The sequence below is a fragment of the Pituophis catenifer genome, unplaced genomic scaffold, assembly GCF_029215685.1.
Source record: "Pituophis catenifer annectens isolate HBS135680 unplaced genomic scaffold, rPitCat1.0.hap2 SCAF_3, whole genome shotgun sequence".
Lineage (NCBI taxonomy): Eukaryota > Metazoa > Chordata > Lepidosauria > Squamata > Colubridae > Pituophis > Pituophis catenifer.
Window position 1 is genome coordinate 66592893 of NW_027256883.1, and position 23172 is coordinate 66616064.

The 23172-nt window shown below is 39.0% G+C and overlaps 1 protein-coding gene across 2 annotated transcripts; it reads right to left on the bottom strand.

The window, feature by feature from the left end:
* Positions 1 to 10018: 10018 nt before the first annotated feature.
* On the bottom strand, positions 10019 to 22814 carry MCUR1 (mitochondrial calcium uniporter regulator 1). 2 transcript variants are annotated; one of them, XM_070942490.1, is made up of 9 exons: positions 22344 to 22814; positions 19787 to 19885; positions 18571 to 18674; positions 17845 to 17946; positions 17174 to 17215; positions 15444 to 15515; positions 14821 to 14874; positions 12984 to 13098; positions 10019 to 10834 (listed from the first exon to the last, which is right to left on the bottom strand). In XM_070942490.1, exons 1-9 carry the CDS (start codon positions 22669 to 22671, stop codon positions 10779 to 10781), a joined length of 972 nt encoding a protein of 323 aa, XP_070798591.1. In that variant the 5' UTR covers positions 22672 to 22814; the 3' UTR covers positions 10019 to 10778. The 2 variants fall into 2 exon arrangements, with proteins under 2 accessions (XP_070798591.1, XP_070798590.1); XM_070942489.1 differs by having other exon boundaries at positions 18562 to 18674.
* Between the last annotated feature and the right edge of the window lie 358 nt (positions 22815 to 23172).

Sequence of the window (23172 nt, forward strand, 5' to 3'; positions counted from 1 at the left end):
ATTGAAATAAGGGATTTGTCCAAGTCCTAATTATCTCAATAAACCTAGTTTAAATCTGAATCTGGATCTTGTCCACAATTCAGGAATTACGTAATAAAAGTGGAGTATTTTTTCTTCCCCATTGTGTAATGTTCAACTAGCACTGCTGTTAAAGATTTATATTTCTGTAAACACTGTATCCCTCTAAGTAACTAGTATGCAAGTAGTTTGTTTATGTATCTCCTGTACCATCACTACAGGATCATTCCCACTTAAACAAAAACAAGAGTTTTAGGACTTTCTAGCTGCCACACACTTTTAAAACAAAATAGAAGATGGAAAGGGCTGATAATATGACTGCTTGATGGGCTGCTGACATCTGAGGATAATCTTATTTTTAGATTTCAAAACACAGTGAAAATAATGGTCTCACTGTCATGTACAGGTAGTCCTCGACTTAAAACCATTTGTTTAGTGACCATTTGAAATTACAAGGGTACTGAAAAGAAGTGACTTATGACCATTTTCCACACTTATGATTGTCCCAGGGTCTTGTGTTAACAATTTCCAGCCAGCTTCCAACAAGCCAAGTAAATGGGGGAAGCCATATTTGCTAAATGACTGCATGATTCACTTAACAACTGCAGTGATTTACTTAATAACTGTGGCAAAAAAATATTGTAAACTAGGACAAAACTCACTTAACAACTGTCATGCTTAGCAATAGAAATTTTGGGCTGAGTTGTGGCCATAAATCGAGGACTACCTGTAGTAGTCCTGTAGTTATGTAAAGCAATAATTTCTATTTGCTTTCCTATGCATGTAAAGAATGGTTATTTTGCTGCAGATCAAGCTGGGACCATATAACTGAACTTAATAAGCCCATACATGCTTAATATTTGCCACTCTTGGATCTGACTAAATCTGTTTTTGCTTTCCCATCCAATTGGATAATAAATTTGCATTTAAAACTCAGCTAACAATTTTGCCTTGAACAATAAATGTGTTCTTGAGCCAAGTGACCTAATTCTTCCATGTCATCCCAAAGATTTCAGGGCTGGAAAATAAACCAGTGAGGCCATGGAAAGAGAAAAACGATGCCAAGTAACTTAATAAAAAACATATTGTTCTATGTTATTTGTGTTATTTGTTCTTTCTTTCTTTGTTTTTTTTTAAAGTCGACCTCTTAATCAGTTTAACAGGGAAATGTTTTATTTCCAAGATTAATTTTTTGAAGAAGAGCTTACATTGCAAATTTTTAAAATATATAGTGGTTTTAAATTGTGTTAAGTATGTCCTGTTCTCATATATTGTTCTATTTATTCAGCATTTTATCTCACATCATCTATCTGCTATCTAATCGTAGCCCACTATGTTTAGACAATCATTCATTAAAAAGTATACTGTAAACAAGCTATTTTGAACATAAGGGTTTATTTTTATTTAGATCTAGTACAGTGTGACAACTTTCCTGAAATCTGGTTATCCTTGTCCAAAAACATATGCTTCTCCTTTAGCCTCTAAATAATATGGGGCATGTGAATATGATATGAAATAATTTTATAATTTAGCTTCTGCTGCCTGAGATCAGCAGGCCAGATTCAGTGAACCGGACACACCGCTGCCACTCAGAGAGAGGCGGCGCTGCAAGAGAGCCCATTTCTGATGTTCTTTTCCTCCCGGGTGGCGGCAGCACATTCAGCTTCCCAAATCTGGCAAGTGGGAGTGGCAGGTGGGGTGGCGGAGAAGCGAGATGCATGGAGCAAGACGGGGCTCCCCTTGCCGTCTCTTCTTCCTTCTCTTACGGTCAGCCCCCTGCGGACCAGGCTCAGCCATGGGCAGGGAGCGCTGGCCGTGGCCGGGCCGGCTGAGCTGCATCTGTCAGGGCTGCCCTCGGCTCGGCTGCCCGGTGTCTCACTGCCAGGCGCCTGTAAAGAGTAAGTGGGGCCTACAGGAAGAAGGGAGGACGGGCAAGGGTCCCGTGAGAGAAAGATTTCTGCTGTTTCTGCTGCTGGCTGCACACAAGGAAAGCAGCAGAAGTCGTTCAGTCTCTCCCCCAAACTCCGTCTCACTTTTATATTATACTGTGTGGGGAAGGTGGTATGAATTGATGTATGATAAAATGAAAGAAAGAGAAAAAGGTGTGTTAAATAAAAAAGAAAAAAGTAATTTGAAATGTCACCAGAAATATATTTTGTATATAGTTAAAATCACTGCACATCTGATATTAATGGAAATGTTAATATATTTATTTTTTTTATAAACTCAATAAAGTTTTAAAAATAATAATAATAAAAAAATAATAAAAAAAATAGATCACTTTTTAAGTAACCAAAGCGGAGTAGAGATGTATGACAAAGTTTCTTTACTGGCATTCAGAGAGTTATTTCTTCCATATACTTTAGGTCTTAATTGTTTCCCTCACTAATGCTTTTTCCCCCTACAGCAGTGTATTTTTATCCAGGTCAGGATCTAATGTTTTTAAAATCTCTTCCTATTACCACTTGATCATAAATGCACTCATTCAAGTATTGGAGACATTGACAGAACATAATAAGAGAATCTAAATTAGGTCCATAAATATTAAGCAAAGCTATTACAGTTCCTGCTTCCTTACATCAATAATAATTTGTTGCACATCAATTGGTAATTCTTTTTGAAACAAAATAGCCACATATTTAGCTGTCATTGAAGTATTTGTAAGTAAATTTGTACCACACAACATTTCTAGATTAATATTTATATTCATTCTATACTTCATTAATAAAGGTTTATCCTATTCCACTAAATGAGTCTCCTGTAGATAAAAAGTATCTGTCCTTAACATATTTTAAATATGCTAAAATTAAATTTTGTTTTTTTGGTTCTCGAATCTCTTTATATATTAACTTCATCCATTAATTATCAATGTTTTCCCAATAGCAATTCATTGTATACTCTGCATTTCATAAATATCTAGTAATGAACTTCACGGTATTTAAATATTTATCATATTTTCTAATACTATTTACAGATGTGGAGCCTTCATAGGAACTCAAATCAATATTCAAATAGCAATATATTGCATATGCAGAGAATCTATACTTAACAGAAAAAAATGTGATTATAAGAAATTAAAATAACAAAGAATGTTCTTTTAATTTTATTATTAAATATATAATATTAAAAGTCTTGTTTCTAGAACATTTAAATGGACAAAATGGTGCAACAATTTTTGAATCAAAGTACCTCAAATGGGCTAATTTACAAAATATGTCTAAAATCAGAAACTCATGACTCCTGAGGGAATGAAATGTGAAAAAATCATGGCTGCTTCAGTACTGCTGCTGCTTCAGCTCTGCTGGGCTGCTGTGGCAGTCATTTGATGCTCATTTTGAATGTTTCATGACAGTTTCCCAGCCATTCCACAACATCTTGCTCCTTTCCTCACCCAGCACCAGCCACTTACCTGTATGCTGGAAAGGGAAGGAACAGGGAGGAAGAAATCCCACACACATTCCCAGCCTAAACCACTCCCCCCCCAGGTGCTCTTTCCCAACCTCTGTCATCCCTGACATATATGGGATTTCTTGTGTACCCGTTACCTGCCTGTTAGCCTTGGACTTGCAACTTCCAAGCTTCCCCACTGATTCTCTTATGACAAAATATCCACAAAGAAAGTAAGGGGAAGGGAGAGAAGGAAGGAGGAGGGCAGGAGGGAGAAAAGAACAGTGGGGAAGGAAGGGAGAATGTTGCTTCCATCTACTATTCCCTGCCAGGGAATGCCAGCAGGAAATCGAAAGTCATTCCCACTCAATGCTTGTTTGCCCAGCTGTAGTCATTCTATGTCTGTGTTTAGGTAAAAAAAAATATCTGTGAAACAATAACCCAATGGCAGACAGGTTGTTTAGTTCTTATAAAACTGAAAAGAACCTTACTTCTCCCCCCAAGAAATAAAGAATTGCATGACTTCTCGGTGAGATAGTATTGTAGTTCATCTCTCTTATTACAAGTAAATATATGAACAATTTCAAACCAAGCATTTAAACTCAAAGATGAAGACTTAAATTGGCAATATGCCCAGATTCATTATCGTAAAGTTGCTAAGAGTACAGAGACAAGAAAAAAAAATCAAATACCTTTACAGTGAGGCTTTTCCTTCCCTCACCTCTGGCAGATTCACACTTCTTCCTTAACAACTGCTATGAAATGAAACACAATCAAACTTATCCATCAACCGATTTCAACAAACAAAAGTCTCTGCATTCATGTGGTTATCAAATCTGTGATATCTGATCTTGATTATTGTTGGAGGTAATTGCTGGAAAGCACATAAAACATTGTAGTTGTACTCATCCAGTGACACACTGGAGTACAGTGTACAGAGTACAGTGAGTTCAGGTTCTTATAAATTTATTTATTTATTTATTTATTTATTTATTTTATTAAAATTTATATGCTGCCCTTCTCCCGAAGGACTCGGGGCGGCTCACAAGTATAAAATGACAATAAAAACAATATCACTAAATAGCATTAAAAGTCCAATATAAAATCCCACAGACCAGAACAGGTGATTTGAGTAAAAAGCCAGGTCTTAAGATCTTTGTGGAAGGAATGGAGGTCAGGGGCTGTCCGGAGCTCGGTGGGTAATTCATTCCAGAGGGTCGGCGCGGCCACCGAGAACGCCCTCAATCTGGGGGCCACCAGCCGACATTGTCTGGCCGATGGCACCCGGAGGAGGGCAGTCCTATATGAGCGCATAGGGCGGTGGGAGGCAGGCAGGAGGTGGTCCTGCAAGTAACCCCAGGCCCATGACATGTAGGGCTCTATAGGTAAGTACCAGCACCTTGAAGCGGATCCGAAAGGCCACCGGCAGCCAGTGTAGCTCACGCAGGAGAGGTGTTACACGGGAGTAACGAGAAGCTCCCGTAACAACCCGCACGGCTGCATTCTGGACCAGCTGGAGCCTCCAAATGCACCCCCAGGGCAGCCCCATGTAGAAGGCATTACAGTAATCCAAACAAGAGATAGTGAGAGCTTGAGTGACTGTACGGAGGGCATTCCTGTCTAGGAAAGGGCGCAACTGGCGCACCAGGCGAACCTGTGCAAAAGCCCCCCTTCTCACGGCCGTCAGATGATCTACCAAGGACAGCTGGGAATCAAGGACGCCGCCAAGATTGCGAACCCTTTCAGAGGGAGTCAGCAGCTCCCCTCCCATCTGCAGAGATGGGGATACTAGATCAGGAGATGCTGGCATCCACAGCCACTCAGTCTTGGAGGGGTTGAGTCTGAGCCTGTTCCGACCCATCCAGACCCGTACCACCTCCAGGAACTGGGACATCACGGAAAGGGCATCCCTGGATTGGTTCGGGGTGGAGATGTAAAGCTGAGTATCATCAGCATACTGATGATATCCCACCCCGAAACTCTGAATGATCTCACCCAGCGGCTTCATATAGATGTTAAAGAGCAAGGGGGAGAGAACCGACCCCTGCAGCACCCCACAAGTGAGGGGCCTCGGGGAGGATCTCTGCCCCCCCGCTCAAACAAACTGCGTATGGCCCGAGAGGTAGGAGGAGAACCACTGTAAGACAGTGCCTCCCACCCCCAACCCCCGAAGCCGACGCAGTAGGATACCATGGTCGATGGTATCAAAAGCCGCTGAGAGGTCAAGTAGCACCAGGATGGAGGAATAACCAACATCCCGGGCCCGCCAGAGATCATTCACCAGGGCGACCAATGCCGTTTCCGTGCTGTGTCCACGCTTGAAACCCGACTGGTACGGGTCCAGGCAATCCGCTTCCTCCAGGAATTGTGGAAGTTGATAGGCCACCACAGACTCAACAACCTTCGCTATAAAGCGAAGGTTGGAGACGGGACGAAAGTTGTTCAGGGAGGCTGGATCCAGGACAGGCTTCTTGAGGAGAGGATGAACCACCACCTCCTTAAGTACGGCGGGGAAGGCCCCATCCCTCAAAGAAGCATTGATAATCGCCTGGATCCAGTCTCCAGTCACCTCCCTGGTTGCCGCAACAAGCCAGAAGGGACATGGGTCCAATAAACATGTGGAGGCCCCCAATCTACCAACAATCCTGTCCACTTCATCTATGGAAACAGGGTCAAAGTCAACCCAGATATTACCTTCAAGACTAGCTCCAATTTCCTCATCGGATCCTGCCCAGTCAGAGTCCAAACCCCTCCGGATCTGAGCGACTTTGTCCTGCAGAAACTGTGCAAAATTCTCAGCACTGCCTTGAAAGGGGTCCTCCCTCGCCCCGATTGAGGAGGGAGCAGGTCACTTGGAACAAGGCTGCTGGCCGGTTTTCTGCAGACGCAATGAGAGCAGCGAAATAGTCATGTTTCACCACTGCCAATGCCAAAAGATAAGACCTAATGTAGGTTCTGTGCTCGGTCAGATTCGGAATGGGTCAATCTCCAACAGCCCTCTAGGCGTCTCTTCAGACGCTTCATCTCCTGCAGCTCCAAGGAAAACCATGGAGCTACCCGGGATCCCTGTCGGTGGAGAGGCTGCAAAGGGGCGATTCGATCCAGTGCCCCAGTGGCAGCCTGTTCCCAGGCGTCCACCAGGGCCTCTGGCGAATCGCGGGATAGGTCAGTGGGAAATGTCCCAAGCTCCGTCAGGAACCTATCAGGGTCCATCAGGCGCCTGGGGGGGAATCAACGAGTCGGTTTCACCTCCCAGCAGTGGGGGTTGACAGATGGGAAGTCTATCCTAAGGAGGGAATGGTTGGTCCATGACAGGGGTTGGATGGAAAGTTCACCCCTACCCCAAGCATTTATCCACTGCCCAGAGACAAAAATCAGGTCGAGTGTATGTCCACTGCTGTGAGTTGGGCCCTGTACAACTTGAGACAGGTCCATGGCCGCCATGGAGGCCATGAACTCCCGAACTAACTCGGATGTCTCAGCGGCTGATGGGAGATTAAAATCTCCCACAACCATAAGGTTGGGGAGCTCAACCGTCAGTTCGGCTAAGACCTCGAGCAGTGCAGGCAGGACTGAAGACACGCAGCTGGGAGACAGGCACATAATCAACAGAGCCAACTGCACTCCTAAACTTATTTTATCTTCAGACTTCTTTGGTGAAACTAGGATAGATTGATACTTTAGTATGGCTAGAACTCCACTTCAATAAGGATTTCACCAATTCCTGGTGAAATATACATGATGTCATGGTTGACTTGCTACACAGCCCTGCTTGCAACCAGACAACAGTAATGGGAGAGGGGAGAGAAGGCATTGGAAGGGAAGGGAGGTTTGGAAGGGAACTCTGGAAAGCAAGTGTGCCCCCTGGAAGCATGAGACAGACCTAAACCCCAAGGTCATTGACTGGGAAATGAAAATGTCAGAACTGGCTTTTCTACTTCAGTACCCATATGGCTTTTCAGCGAAGTTATATTATTGAAGAAAAAAATGTCCCAGGAGATTCTTTTCCTGTTTAATGCAATGGGACGGTTGACACATAGAATCTCATCTCTTGTGGTAATACGTGTTGTGGCCCAGCAGCTGGCAGCTTTGCTGGCAGCAGACTCGGACAATGAGAAGGTTGGGGAGGAACTTGGGCCAGTCCTGGAGTACAATAAAGTTATTGGGACTAGCTCCAATTTTTGTGCCTCATTATAGAAATTTTAAACACATGTTCAAACTTGGAAAGTCCATTGCTAAAATGGGGAGCTTTCTGAAAAAAATCTTCCATAAATGCGGCCAGGTTTATAGCACAGTAATCAAATACATATTTATTTTGTTCTTATCCTGAAGTTGCCTGAGAGAAATTTCAGTTATGCCAAGAGCCACTAGTACAATTAATGAAGGACCCCCAATCTCATCTCCTATCTATCTAACTGTAAGTTAAATCATTTTATATTAAATATGCATTTTCCCACCTGATGGTCTCTTAAAATGAGAGCTTTCAGAATTTTCTAACATAACTAGCTTTGTCCTGAATTTAATCTATACACAGGACTGGACTGGATTGAAAAGAGAAGTATAAATTTAATAAATAGAATGCATTCCTGCATAAAACATTGTTAGCTTCCAATTTCATATATATTGATCCTAGAATGAAAAAAAAATCATATAAAGAATACCTGTTTTAAAATGTATTGCTACACTGAGACTATATTTTGCCCAAAGAAAAGAAAACAGCAGCAGCAAAGTTTTCTCATAGTAGTACATAATTTCAGGGGCAATAAAGTTATCCTGAATAGTTTATTAGTTAAATCACTTATTCCACATATAATTATTCTGACATTTAATAGCTCAATAAATTTTATGCCATGATAGAAAACCTGATAGTTTTAATTCCCATTATTTTCTTGGGTCTTTATTGATTAAGATTTATTTATTTATTTTATTTATTTATTGCGATTTATATGCCGCCTTTCTCCCTGGGGACTCAAGGCGGCTTACAAAATGTCAAATTCCAATACAAGATCATATTTAGTTTCCACTAAAATTATTCAAATAGGAAATTTCAAGAAGGCAATCCTAGAAATGGTACATAAATATTTCAAATCAATCTACCCATCCATCCATCCACATTTATTTAGAAAGACAAAAACATTTATTTAGAAAGAAAAACCACTAATAAGATACAATTTAGCAGAAAACAAAATTTAGAAGTATTGATGGCATTTTAAAAATACAATTATTATGTTTTACAGTTAAAAGTTAGTCCCAAAATATAACTGCCTGGACTAAAAAGCAATAATAATCACACACACACACACACACAACTGGCTCACCAAATACACCAATCTCAGGCCTGGCAATGACAACTACTTCAGAGTATTTTATTATTTTATTATTTTATTTAGTGTAATCCAAGGTATCTATTTATTTGTAAATTAATTTCTTTATAAAACATCATTTGCCACTAATTTGTGACAGTTTATATGTAAAGAGACTTTGGAATTGCTATTACAAAGAAGTAATTACACATGTAGCATAATAAAAAAAGATCAAATGTTGTGGTAAACTATGTTGAAATGATATTTCATAGTTTGTATTACTCAGTAAATCTTATTCAATATATTTCTCCTGAGTATTTTATATTTATAAAATTGATAAAAATAGTGCAACCACTCGTCACCTTTATTTTAAGAAGAAATTATTCAAGTCTAATCTTTCTTAAGAGGTTAATTAAATGGATCATAATCAATGGCAATTTTGCTTGTCATTGACAATTAAAAGTCACAAAAGAAGGGGAAATAATTATATAAGTATGAACAACTAAAAGGATTTTGCTGTGGGATTATTTTGGCATTGAACTGAAAAAACCCAGACATTTTTCTCTTCTTTGGTAATAATAAAGTTACTATCAATTTATTGTTTCATCATAAAAGTGATAACTCCTTTTATGTTGCCAAATTTAACAATTAATCAATTGCTTATGTAAAACAAGCATTCTCCTCCACATTTCCATAGAAGAAATGTGCCCATGGATATATGTGCTTGGTTTAAATTTTGGCGCAGCTTGTATACATAATTTTCCAGTCTGCAAAATGACTATTCTTTTTATTTCATTAGAATTTATTTCCAGGTATGTATTTGTGGTATTTGGTATCTTCTAGCTACAATTGCTGATACTATTTTCTACTTAGGAAAGTTTTCTCTTTAAGAAATTCTTATAGTGCTTAACATTGGTCAAATTTGGTCACTGATTTATATTTACTGTTATTCTGGAAATTTCGAAAAAATCTCACCTTGTAATCGCTTGGTGAGAGTAAACCCAACTAACCTGTCTAAAAAAAATTAGGTTTATGATTGTGTTGGTAGTCTTTTATTATTTTATTAAGAAAAAATGCCTTATTTCTCTAGTTGTTTCCTTAATATAAAAATATTGGAAGTAAAACTTTAAAAATTAAACTTTTGTAAAAGTTTTTGCTTCCATTATTTTTATATTAAGGAAACAGTTAAGATTTTGTCTATTGTTTTTTTGACATTTTGTTATCAGCACAATCTTTTCACAACCGTTGCTTATAAAACATTTTTAGTTGGACGGAGATTTATTAACAACAGATGACAATGGAAACATCCATTAAATACAGCAACAAGAAATCTTTAAAATCCTGTTTATCGATACAAAGGAAGTAAACCACGACATAATTCAAGAATTTCTAGCTCTGAAGGAACATGATAAATAAAGATAATTGAATTATTTTATCCCCTCTCACTTAGCATTAATGTCTGTTGTTATACCACTAATCTTCTAACTTAAAACTTGCATTTGATATAGGTAGTAGGCAGGGATGAAATGCTACTGGTTTGGACCTGTTCAGCTGAACCAGTAGTGATGGCGGCGGGTGGTTCAGAGAACCAGTAGCGATGGCAACGCAAGGCTCCACCCACCCGCCCAGTCGTCGTTTTAACCAGGAAGTAACCTGTTTTTTACCCTCTGTGCATGCGCAGAAGGGTTTGCGCATGCGCAGAGGGTCCACACGCACGGGGTGCATGCACTTCCAAACCGTTAGGGAAGGTAAGTAGTTTTCACTCCTGGTAGTATGTATTTTAAAAGCTATCTTTTTAGGATCATAATATCCTGGAGACATATAAACATTCAGTTCTGAGTGGATATATTCTGTGCAAAATATGGATGCCCATAACACAGGCAAGGTTTCTCTCTATATTTTGATACCCATACATTTTTCAGGCGCCCCTATGTAATTCTTTGATTATATTCTTCAGTGCAACAAATAAATAAAATGGTACACTCTCTGAAAAAAATCATTATTTCAGATGGAAATAACATGTTATTTCTTATGGCAAGCTAATGCAAGATCATTGAAAATAATGTTTCATTATATCCATAAACGGTAAAATCCAAGTGCTACTGTAAGGCATGTAAATACTGAACCTAGATGAAGAAACGGAGAAAAAAATATACATAAGGATTTCTGGGTATAAAAATAAGTTTAAATATGTTTGTTTTAGTCCTTTTAAAAATACAATTCTATCAACATAAAAATGTTCTAACATATCACTAGAATCTTGCATGCAACTGTATATTATTAGACAACATGGAAACTAATGTTTTGCTAGGCTATGTAGATCATAGCCTATTATGATCTGTATTTCAGAGAATGAAGAAAATTGAAAAATGGACTAATAATCAAATAAAGGGAAGAAATACAAAGTAGTAAGCAGAACTAGAGTAAAAATATTGTATAAATTATTCTTTCAAGTTATTTATCACAATTTTAAAAACAGTTTATGCTATTCAAATTTTATACACTAAGTTACATATATTAAAATAAATTTATGCTAATATGACCTGTTTTATAGATCCTATCTTTTTTAGCAATTAAGCATCAAAAGTGAAAGCTATACTGTGTAACTAGTAGGAAAAATGTATTTGCGGCATCAAACACATAGCCAATGTAGGCAAGAGATTATGCCAACAAAATATACCAATAGAGGTAATAACAAGGGGTTGTATGTTCTAAACTGGGAGTCGGCAACCTGCAGCTCCGGAGCCGCATGCGGCTCTTTGGGCCCCCTGTTATGGCTCCCTGCCACTCTGTCACGTCAGTTGCATGGTCGGAGCCTTAGTGCGGGAGCGAAGCACCCCTGCACTTGCCTTTGCGTGGCAACAGCATTCCGCCTTTGTCACGGTAAATTTGCTGTTGCTGCCAGCAAAGAGGGCTGGGAGAGAACAATGGGGGCATATGTTGCGGCGTGGGGGCCATCCCCCAAGCCTGGCCTTCCTCCTCCTTGGTCAGCAGGCCAAGAAAAAGAAGAGGGTGGCGTGGGGAAGCACTCCCCTCCCCCAAGCGCCGAGCTCAACAGCCCGAGGGGGGAGATGGCCCGGCAGAAGCACCCCCATTGGCAAGTTGGACGGCGGAGAGGCGTGGCCCGGCTCTCCTTTGAAACACATTGCCCATCTTCCCCAATCTCTGATCTTTCGCCCAAGTTCAAGCTATATTACTGCTTGCTTTCTTTTTCTGTGCCTTTGCTGGGCAGCAATGGCTGGGGCCGTTGGGTGGGGGCAGCAGAGGCGTCAGGGCTCCCCCCCCCTCAGCAAGCCAGGCCAGGAGGAGCATGGAGAGTTGTGGGCAAACGCCGGAGGGTCAGAAGACGCGCTCTGATGTCGCCCCAACACGTGTTTCCAGTGCGCGCTCCTCTGTCCTGAAGTAGGATTGAGTGGGGGGAAGGAGGAAAGGTAGGAGGGAAGGAGAAGCCCTGGCTGGCTTTCCTTTGGCGTGGGGCGTGGGGAAGACCCAACACCCTCTCCATGGCCTGCCTGCTGCTCTCGCAGCACAGCAAAAGCGCACTTCACAATGGGGGAGACAGGAGCCCCACCTCCTCCTGGAGCCCATTCTCTGCCCCACTCGCCCTGGCAGCTCTCTCTCTCTCTCTCTCTGTGTCTTTGTGTGTGTGTGTATCTCTCGTTCCCCATCTCGTTCTGTCCCTTCTTACTCTCTCGGAAAGCCCTGCGTGCTCTCCTTGGGGCTTTTTATTACCCATTTTTCTTTCTTCCTTTTGGAAATCTGGGCTGACTGAGGAACGAATAAATCCGCAGCGGAGGCTTCCCTCCTCCTCCTCCCCTCCCCCCTCGCGATCCCCTGGCCAGCTGTGGCGGGGCTGAGAGGGTGCGCAGGAAGGGGGGAGATGAAAGAGGGAGAAAGAGAAAGAGAGAAGGAGGGAAAGAGAGAGGGAAATACCTATTTCTGATAGAAAACATGGGGAGCCACAAAACCTGGGTAGGCGTGGCTGGGTGGGGGGGTAATGTGACTGGGTGGGAGTGAGTGGCATCGAGTTGGCCACGCACATCCAGGTTTTGTGGCTCCCAGTGGTTTGTTTTCTGCGGGAAACAGGCCCAAGTGACTCTTTGAGTGTTTAAGGCTGCAGACCCCTGTTCTAAATGAATATACTAAACTAAACAGTCAATTTTTGGTATCAACTAGAAACTATCATTTTTGACATAAATATTAAACATAAGCATAAACTGAGCAGGCAAATAAGGAAATTGACCAAGCATATATTTAGACAAAGGATTAACTTACCAGCTAAATATTTGATATTGTCAAGTTTGTGTGATTCAAGCATTGTTTTCAGACCTGCAACTTCAGTATCTATTTTTCTATAAGTCTGTGTTAAAGCTCGATCTTGCTGGGCATGCTTAAAGTAGAGAAAACACTTTAAAACAAATCTGTTAACATTAATATAGTTTTAAGCATTTTATTAAAACATTAGGCAAACATATCCCAAAAATAATACTGTACATTTTTATATAACAGATTCTCTTTTTTATATATATATACGGTAGGGAAGGAAAAATCTGCTTTTGTTCTTAAATAATACAGCATATGTGTTTATTAGTACATAGTGCTAATTGCTTGTGAACAGTATTACAATCACGTTGAAATGCTACATTCTTTTTTCCCAGTCTGGCAATTAAGAATTCACTTCTAATGAAACTTATTTATAATCTTTATAGTCAAAGATTATTTCTATACTAGTCAGGCTGTTTAGATAGCAACTCTATTATAGCACAGCTTCATCTTGTGTATCTGTTGCGCTCATTCCTGGGTCATTAAGCCCTACTTAATGTCAACCATGCTCTGGACACTTTCAGATTGGACTACTGCAATGCGTTCTACATGGGGCTGACCTTGAAGACTTTCTGGAAACTAGACCTAGTACAAAATGCAGCAGCATAGGCAGTTATGTGCACTTCTAGAGCAGCACATATTATACTTCTCTTCCATGAGCTGTATTGGCTGCCAATTTGCTTGCAGATCCAATTCAAGATCTGGTTTTAACTTTAACACCCTTCATAGCATAGAATAGATTATCTGAGGGACTGCCTCTCCCAGATATATTAGCCCTCCATCTAGATTGGGCAGAGCAGGCATGTTGTGGGTCCCATCAGTTAGGGGCCTTCAACTGATGAGATCCAGGATAGGCGTCTTCTCTGCTAAGGTACCTACCTTATGGAACATTCTTTCCCCCAACATTAGATTACCATAGCTCCATCCCTTTTGATATTATGAAAAGCCCACAAATCTTACTTATGCTGTCAGGCATGAGGCTCTCAGACAACTGCTCAGATGGCTCTATTGTTGAGGTGGCCATTTTTATTTTTCCCCCTTCTGTGGTTTGTATCTTTTGCTTTTATATTTATTATTTAAAAAGATGTTTGTAGTGTATATTTTTGTTTTTATTTATGGTTCTTATCCAGTGGTGAAATCTGAACCGGTTTATTACTGGATCGCTGGTTGCGCATGGACGCCGCGCGCCAAACAAAAGCTGTGCACACGTATGTGCAGCACGCACCAAATGTGAGGTGCATGTGCGCACAGTGCACATCAAAAGGAGGCATGGGGTAAGTAGAACAGCGTGCCGGGGGGGAGATCAGCTGTGGTGCGCGACCTTCAGAGCCTTTTTTTTTTTTACTTTTAAAAGCATATTTTTACAACCTATTCAAGGAATAGGTTGTAAAAAATGCTTTTAAAAGTAAAAAAAAAAGGCTCTGACGATCGCACGGCACAGCTGTGATCGTCGCAGCCTTTTTTTTTTCTTTTTTTACTTTTTAAAAGCATTTTTAACTACTGGTTCCAGATCATTCAGCTGATCATTGGAACTTTTTCTTTTTACATTTTTTGCTACCAGTTCAGTGAACCAGTAGCCTTTTTTACTACCGGTTCAGGCGAACCGGACCGAACCGGTGGTATTTCACCCCTGTTCTTATCTGATTATAGTTTGCTGCTCAAAGTTGCCTTCTGTGGGAGGGGTGAGCTATATTCATTTGATTAATTAAATAATGATGTCTAAGTAAGTTTGGAAACAGATATGAAAAGGACTTTTACTGTGATTAATAATTATATTTGTAATTCTTACCAATTCCACTATTTCTGTTCTCATTTTCAATACTTTTCTATCATTCAGTGAATACTGAAAAAGAAGAGAGTAGTTAATTATCTTCTGCTTCTAAAAAAAAATCACCTTCCATTTGTCATTAATCATCTTAAAATATCACTGCAGCTAGAGTTTCTGCCTCTTCCACATTCTATTCTACCTTCTTTACTAGCAGTTATATGAATGAAATGCTATCTAAATACCATCAGATAAAGTTCCAAATGAAATACTTTCAAATCTACATTGGCCCAGGAAAACCATAAATATCTTCCAAAGTTTATTTTTAGCTATGGTTCTTGAACTCATTAAGCACTCAGGAAAATCTAAACTGTGCAGCCAGTGAGCCTAAAATAATTTATTTCAAGTTCTGTAAAAAAAAAAAAAAAGGGTTATCTAAAACTAATGTTTAATCCATTAGTTTAATTCATTTTAATTCATTTAATCTAATGGATTAAAACATTAGACAGGTGTCATCCTCACAATACTATTTGATCAAATAGTAACATAATAATTATGAGAATCAGTTTAACAGTTAACACAGAATTACATGACACAGTATGTCAATATTTCTGAGTAATCTTTATATAAAAGAAAAGCATACATACCAATTCTTTTACTCTGCTTTTTTCTAGATTGAAATCTAACTTGCTATCTGTTCGCACTTTGGAAGTTTCATCCTAGAAAAAAAAATTGCATAGTACTAAACTGAATGCCTGTATTAAGATTCCTTAATCAAAAAAAGCAATACTATATTTAATGAAATTTTCCATGGTCAACAGCCCTAAATTATTCCAGAAATATGTAATTTCTTTTATTCTACCAAACTCTCCTCCTGCTAAATTGTTCCAGGTTTTTTAGAGACCCAAAGCAGAAGGAGAAAACTAAATAAAAGCATGAAAATGTGTATTTTACTCAAATGAATACTGCTCTCTATATTACTTGGTATCCGGTCAAGAAACCTCAATATAATTTATAAAAGATGCCTTAAGTTAGCTGAATTCTGAATGTCTGCCCCACACCGTTTCTGTTGCTATGGTACATCTATTGAACTCTATCACAGAAACACCCATCAATGATTTACTTTTTCAACAGCAATATGTTTCACCACATAATCCAGTGCAAGAAATGCTTCTAATTTAGAATGTAGGGAAAGACATTATTAGACATATTCAAAAGCAGTACAGGTAGTCCTCAACTTGCAACAATAATTGAGCCCAAAATTTCTGTTGCTAAGCACAGAAATTGCTGTTAGACAGGTGAGTTTTGCTCCATTTTATGACTTTCTTGCCGCAATTCTTAAATGAATCACTGCAATTGTTAAGTGATCACTGTGGTTGTTGAGTGAATCTGGGTTCCCCATTGACTTTGCTTGTCAGAGGGGCGCAAAAGGTGATCACTTGACCCTGGGACACTCTTAACCATCATGAATCAGCTGCCAAACTTCTGAAATTTGATCATGTGACCATGGTGATGCAGCAATGGGTTGTAAGTGTGAAAAATGGTCTGTAGTCATTTTTTCAGTAATTTCAAATGGTCGCTAACAAACTGCTATAAATTGAGGACTATCTTTATTTGAGAGTATACAAGCAGTCCTCTATCAACTACCTATAAGAAAATTTCTTTATTTTTTTGCTGAAGATATTTTAGCTATGGTAATTTTACTAGAATATTTTTATTACCAAGATTCTTTTGGCACTGATTTCTATGGATTAGTTTATTATAGATGAAAAGCAAATTAAGTGGTTTCACTTTATGTAGACAAATTATTTTGATAACAGAAGTCCCAGCCTTCTTCTTAAATTTGGGGCTTGGTAAATTTTCCCCACAGTTTCTAGGTGCTGCCAGGGCACAGATCAAAAAATACAAGATAGAGCCTTACATCAGTATTTCTAAGGTTCCATGTACAGATTGTTAATATAAATGCATGTGATATGTATATCGTGCATTACTACTTTGTCATCATATAATTTCATTATCATTCTGAATTACAAGCGCAAAAGCAACAAACCCTTTCTAGACTAATGCAGAATGTTTGTATTACAGTTTAAACTATCTGTATTTATAGAATTTATAGAAATTCATACATAATCCTTCCTGATGGGTTAAGCAGATATGCTGGATTTTGACAATGCTGCTGATGTGTTGGTTCTCATCAAGTGCTTTTAATTTTACAATATAATCCTATACATATTCATTCAGAAGTAAGGGTAGTAGAGCCCAATAGCATTTGCTCCCATATAAGTGGATACAGGGCGAAATTATAAAATAACTTCTTACAGAAAGTAGATATTCATTTTATATTCTGAAGTTGCATTTTGAAAATAATGTAACTTACCATTACTTGCTTTTTTAGCTGCTGAAGTTCAAGTTTTATTTTCTTTGCATAAAAAAAAGAATAAGCTTAGTTAAAATGCCAGCCAAAAAAATAGTGAAGCATATAGCAAATACATATTTTAGGTTACAATCAACTCTGTTTGATAGTAAGGAGGTAGAAAAGAAGAAGGGAACTTGGAATTCTCATTTAACTACATTTACTATATATGAGTATATATGGATATATTCAAAAAGCATCTACTGTATATGCCTGTACAAAGCTGAACTGAATGTAGCAAGCACATTGATCTTATTAAAGCACTCACAAATACGAACATGGAGGTGAAAAGGGGAAGTCAAAAATCAAGATTTCCAGTCTCAGAGAAACTATATTGTTTTATATTTTTGTTGGTTTTTGTTGGACTCCAAATCACCATGAAATGAAATAGGCATGAGTATAGCACATTATTTTATCTACTGCTCTCAATGTGATTAAATACAAAACCCCTTTCAATAGTTTGGTGTCAGTAATTTCATTTAGAACAAGGTTTCTACCTTAAAACTGAAAACAGAAGCCTTTCCTTAATTTCAGATGGTAGCTGATATTAAATGGATTCAACATATTTTGAAGCTACTACTAAAATTTCATCCATATATATTCAAAAAATAGCCATTACATTTAAAAAAAATTACCTCATTTTCTGCTCGGAGTGCTGAAAATTCACTCTTTTCCAAAATAATCATATCCTTTTTTACAACACCAATGTGAGACATTATCTGCTGAACAGCAATTTCCTTTGGAGAAAAAAGGAAAAAGGGTTTCTTCAGGCCATCAGTACAGCCAGTGTTGAGATATCATCCTCAATGTTCATTCTAGCTATAATGTTTATGCAATATTATGTAGAACTGATGGGGACTTTATTTAGTTGAATGTAGGAAGGAATATAGAAATAATAATTTAAGCAGTTTTGGCACCTGCTGAGGTGCTCACATGACCTCTCTGTTACTACTTAAAATAGTTCTGTCTTTTCCTGGGAATGGCAGGTGCTTTCTGCAGTTGTAGTGTGATCCCCAAAAATGTTTATTTGATTTGAAGAGTTGTAAGACAGATGCCATATGCATGGCCCCACACTCACCTTGGACTCATGAAGAAGTACTAACTTTGAAGGTAAATATAAGAATCCATGCAAAATAAGGCAATATCAGCAAAAAGGAATGCTTTTGCATGGTTTATGAATAGATGGAGATCAGAGTATTCTATTGTTTAGCACAGACATATATTATATATTTACTTTGCAACACATTTTATGTTAGTAGCACTATCAAAATCAGTTATTATAATTAAATGTCTATAATTTAGATGGTTTTAATCTGAGTCCACCCTAGTAAATATAATTATATATTAAATACATTCTCAACCTGTTGCATTTTGGTGACCATGTCTTTGTGTATCATATCCATATTGTTTTTCATAATGTTCATTATAGCAGACACAATGATCTCAGACTGCTGAGTGGTGAATCCTAAAACAATATAAAACATTATTATTTGCTATATACACATTGATTCAACAAGCATAATCATAAAAACAAGAGCTTTCAATAATAATTTGGTGAGCAGAAAAAAATTCATCCCTTCCCATATAATTATCATTAGAGAACAGGTGTAACCCTAAATAACGAGGCAGAATTTTTCAATTTTTTAGGGCCTCTGAAGATTTAATATGCTCCACAAATCTACATCTCTTGCAGTGCACTCTTACATGTTTTATATTTTACCTTCCCTCTATGCCCTGCCTTCCCTTAGCCACTACCAAATTATGGTCTTTGCATCTGTTCTTATTGTAATGTTTTCAGGTATTCCCAGATGGCATGTTGTGGTTTGGATATGGAACATCTAAAACTAATTGATATATATGTAGAATGTTTGGGGGGGAAAAGCCCTATACATAAGTTTTACATTATTACAAGAGGCAACCATTGAAAAGATAGCATCTTAAATAAAATCGATCAACAATGAAATACTTGTATGACTTATGCATATCAATGTTTAACAGCATTAATTTCAAAGTACAGAAATGGACAGGAAATGAAATCTAGTTCTAATTTGTAACTAGTATGCAATTGTGTAAAATCATTAATACTTTTCCCCCAAAACTTATGCTTACTATTACAGTGACATAAATACACTACAACTACCGTATTTTTCAGACTATAAGACGCACCAGAGTATAAAACACACCTTAGTTTTTGGGGAAGAAAATAAGAAAAAAGGTGATTGCAGGTGGATCAGCCTCCCGAAATACCTCCAATCAACTGTTCCCAGAGGTGAACTTTAGCAACAGGTTCATTGGTTGTGAGCTCTGTGCCTTGCTTTTTCAGCCTCTGAAACCTCAGTTTCAGAGGCTGGGCGGGGCTACATTCGGTGTATAAGACGTACCCAAATTTTCACCCTCTTTTAGGGGCAAAAAAGGTGCATCTTATACTCAGAAAAATATGGTACATACAAATGCCAGCTAACTTACTCCAGAAAAATGCATGCAAAATAGTATTTATGTAGGTGGTTATTTCTAAAGAGATAAAGTGATAACAAAACTATTATTGTTATTCAAATTGTAGAGCAATATATTCATTACCATTTTCTTCCAAGAGGCATACAAAGGCATGGGTATCAAAATAAAGTGTTCTACTTCCCAATGGTGAACATCTACTTTTGTTGTTTTCAAACTGCAGAGCTGATGTAAAAAAAAAATCAAACTTTAATATAAACAAGTTACCATTTTCTCTTTTACAGTAAAACAGGGTATTTCAACTTTAAATAGCTGGGATATGTTCTCTGTAACTACAGCTTCCACCAATTAAAACATTTATGGCTATTTTTAACCAAAACGTGGAGTGGAATTTTTATAATTCCCATTCCTTCTTCCTTAAACAGTTAACTGCAAACATGCAATGATGGAGAGTAAGTATAAAGATGTTTATGATTATACACACACATTCACACACATCAATCATTTAATGAAAACTGTTTTAACATCAACTTCAGCCCATTAAACTTTTTGAACCGTTTAACCCATTTCACATGGATTAAAATGAAGTAGATTCCTAAATGTACTTTGTACATTCCTAAATGTACTTTGTTTTAATCCATGTGATCTGAAAGGATTTAGCTTTGGTTAGATACTGTTTTCCACAGGCAGCTTCTTAAGGATGGGGGGAAGGTGACCTTTCAACAGAGCTCACTGCAGTTGTCTTTCTTCAAACTGCAAGTCATTATACTAATTATACAGCGTTGGTCTCTGGTCTCCTTTACTATCTACCAAGATTATCTTGTATTGTGACTGTCTTCTGCCTTCCCCCTCCTTCCTTCTATGGCCCAGGGATTCCATCTAAATTCTCACGGACAATTTATGATTTCTAAAATAAACTACCTATTCTTATGGAAGTTGAAACATTAACAGTTCATTATATTTCTTTTGCTATTGCTTTATTATTCATTTGATCTTTTTAAAAATTTTAAATTGTATTTTTTAATTAATGCACATTTTAAATTAATCATTTAAGCCACTTAAAAATTGCACTGTTGCAATTTTAATTATTTTAAGCCACTGCTTTGAGGTTTAATAGGAAACAGAGTACAAATCTTTTAATCAAATTATAGTGTAAATTGTTGTGGGATGCAATCCATTTAATCAAATCCTTAAATAATTAACCTGAATAATAGACTAATAGTGTAATTTAGACATCTACTAAATCTGGTCAGCTTGGCTCACCTAGTATGACATAGGTAGATGTTCTATGCAGGCAGCCTTTCCGAACACCCAGAGTCAGTAAGATATTTTTTTGTCCAAGTCCTTTTACCATCTAAATATATTCTAAAGAAAATTCTGCTAGCAGAGGGAATTTGTTTCCTTTATAATTTAAACTTTGTGGCCATGTGCATATATGGGAGGGGAAGCACATATTATAGAATTTGTGGTAGAGGAACTAAACCTTTGTTTTTTTTAAAAAAGATATTTACTGCTTTTCATTTTTAAATCTTTTTTTTTTAAAAATCATGTGGTAATAATGATGGATGGCTGAAGAGCCTCCCAACAATTTGTGGTATTTTTGTTTGTACTTGCTCGAGTTTATTTTTTGTTCCACAATAGGTTCCCATACACTAAATCAAACAAAGCAAATGTAGAGCTTCTAGATTTGTGTGGATCAGACTATTATTAACTTTCCACTTTGTACTTTTGATTATGACATTACTTACTGCTTAAAATTACTCTGCCTATTATAATCTGCTACCAGTTCTGCAGAGTTGGATACTAATCAAGTCTAGTAGATGCTTATTTAACACAGCATACAATCGTCAAATCGTGATTGGTTATTTACACCGAAGTAGTCAATCTATAAAATTATACATCACATCAATATTACGGTAATATATTATAGAACATGTAGTTAATGTATTAAATTCCATAAATAATATATCATCCTTTGCCACTGCACCCAGATCTTTATCATTTATTACCTAATCATGTGATCTATGCCATTTACAATCAAACCAACACCCAAAGGTGCTTTTTTCAAGAGGCACCTGGACTTTCTTGTTTTTCTTTGAAGACATTTCACTTCTCATCCAAGAAGCTTCTTCAGTCAGAGTTGAAGAAGCTTCTGGGATGAGAAGCGAAACGTCTTTAAAGAAAAACCAGAAATTCCAGGTGCCTCTTGAAAAAGCACTTTTGGGACAACCAGGGGTGAAATCCAACAGGTTCTGACAGGTTCTGGAGAACCGGTAGCAGAAATTTTGAGTAGTTCAGAGAACCGGCAAATACCACCTCTGGCTGGCCCCAGAGTGGGGTGGGAATGGAGATTTTGCAGTATCCTTCCCCTGCCACGCCCACCAAGTCACGCCCACAGAGCCGGTAGTAAAACATTTGGATTTAAACCACTGGGTGACCTGGATGACTGAGAATCGCCATAAATCAAACCGACACCTTCCAAATGTTTCGCCTTATGTAGTACAACCTCCATGAACTCTGATCCCTAATGGGAGCGAGTGGGAAGTGAAATCGAAAACGTGGGAAGCGTATCGGGTTAACTACTCCGGAGTAGAACGGCGTAACTGGAGCTGCCTTTGAAGCTCTCCACAGAAACGACGTACAGGCGTCCGTCCAGCCCTCCAACCTGCCCTGCCCGCCTCACCTCGTCCTTCCACCGCTCGGCAGCGACTCCCGCTCAGGCTGAGGAAGCGGATCCCCAACGCAGGCGAAGGGAATCCTTCGGCACGCGACAAGGAGGGGGCGCGCGCCTCAGAGCACGGCCGTCCGCCCGGGCTGACTCTCGCCGCCGGCCGCGCGCGCGCTCCGAAAGCCCTCCTCGCGGGGCCGCTCGCCCGCTTCCGATCTCCTAGGCAACCGCCGGGGAAAGGGGAGCGCGCGACGCCGAGAAGGACGGCGGATTCTCCCTGAACGAGGAGAAAGCCTTTTTGCCCGTTCCCCACAATGGCGGCAGCGGCCAGGCTTCTGACCATCCCTGCTTTTCGCTTTGCACGACGCCACGGAGCCGTTGCTTTTTGCTCTCTTCGCGGCCGGAGGTCGACGCGAAGGTGCCTCTCCCTAGATAAAGCGCTCAATTAAGCCAAGTTTGCTCAATTCCGGCATGTACGGGTCCCGGTTCGGTGCGCACGACGCATGCGCCTCCGCAAGAGGCGGGTGGTTTCGAATGACGTTTGGGAGATAACACCCGCCTGCCTGCATGTCACTAGTCGTTGTTTTTTCCTCCCTCCCTTCTCCGGCTGAGGGGCGTGCACACTTGAAAATAAAACGAACACACGCAGATATAGCACATGGGAAGAGCCCAAGCACTCTCAGAGAAGCGGATTCCGTATGCACACCCGCCTATAGTAATTACACGCTGGGGAGAATGTACACAAACGCGCAGATGTACGTGTAAGAGAATCCTGCAAAGGGAAAGATGCTTTTTTTTTTTTTCCAGGCGGCTTTCTTGTTTTTTTCTTTTGAAGACGTTTCGC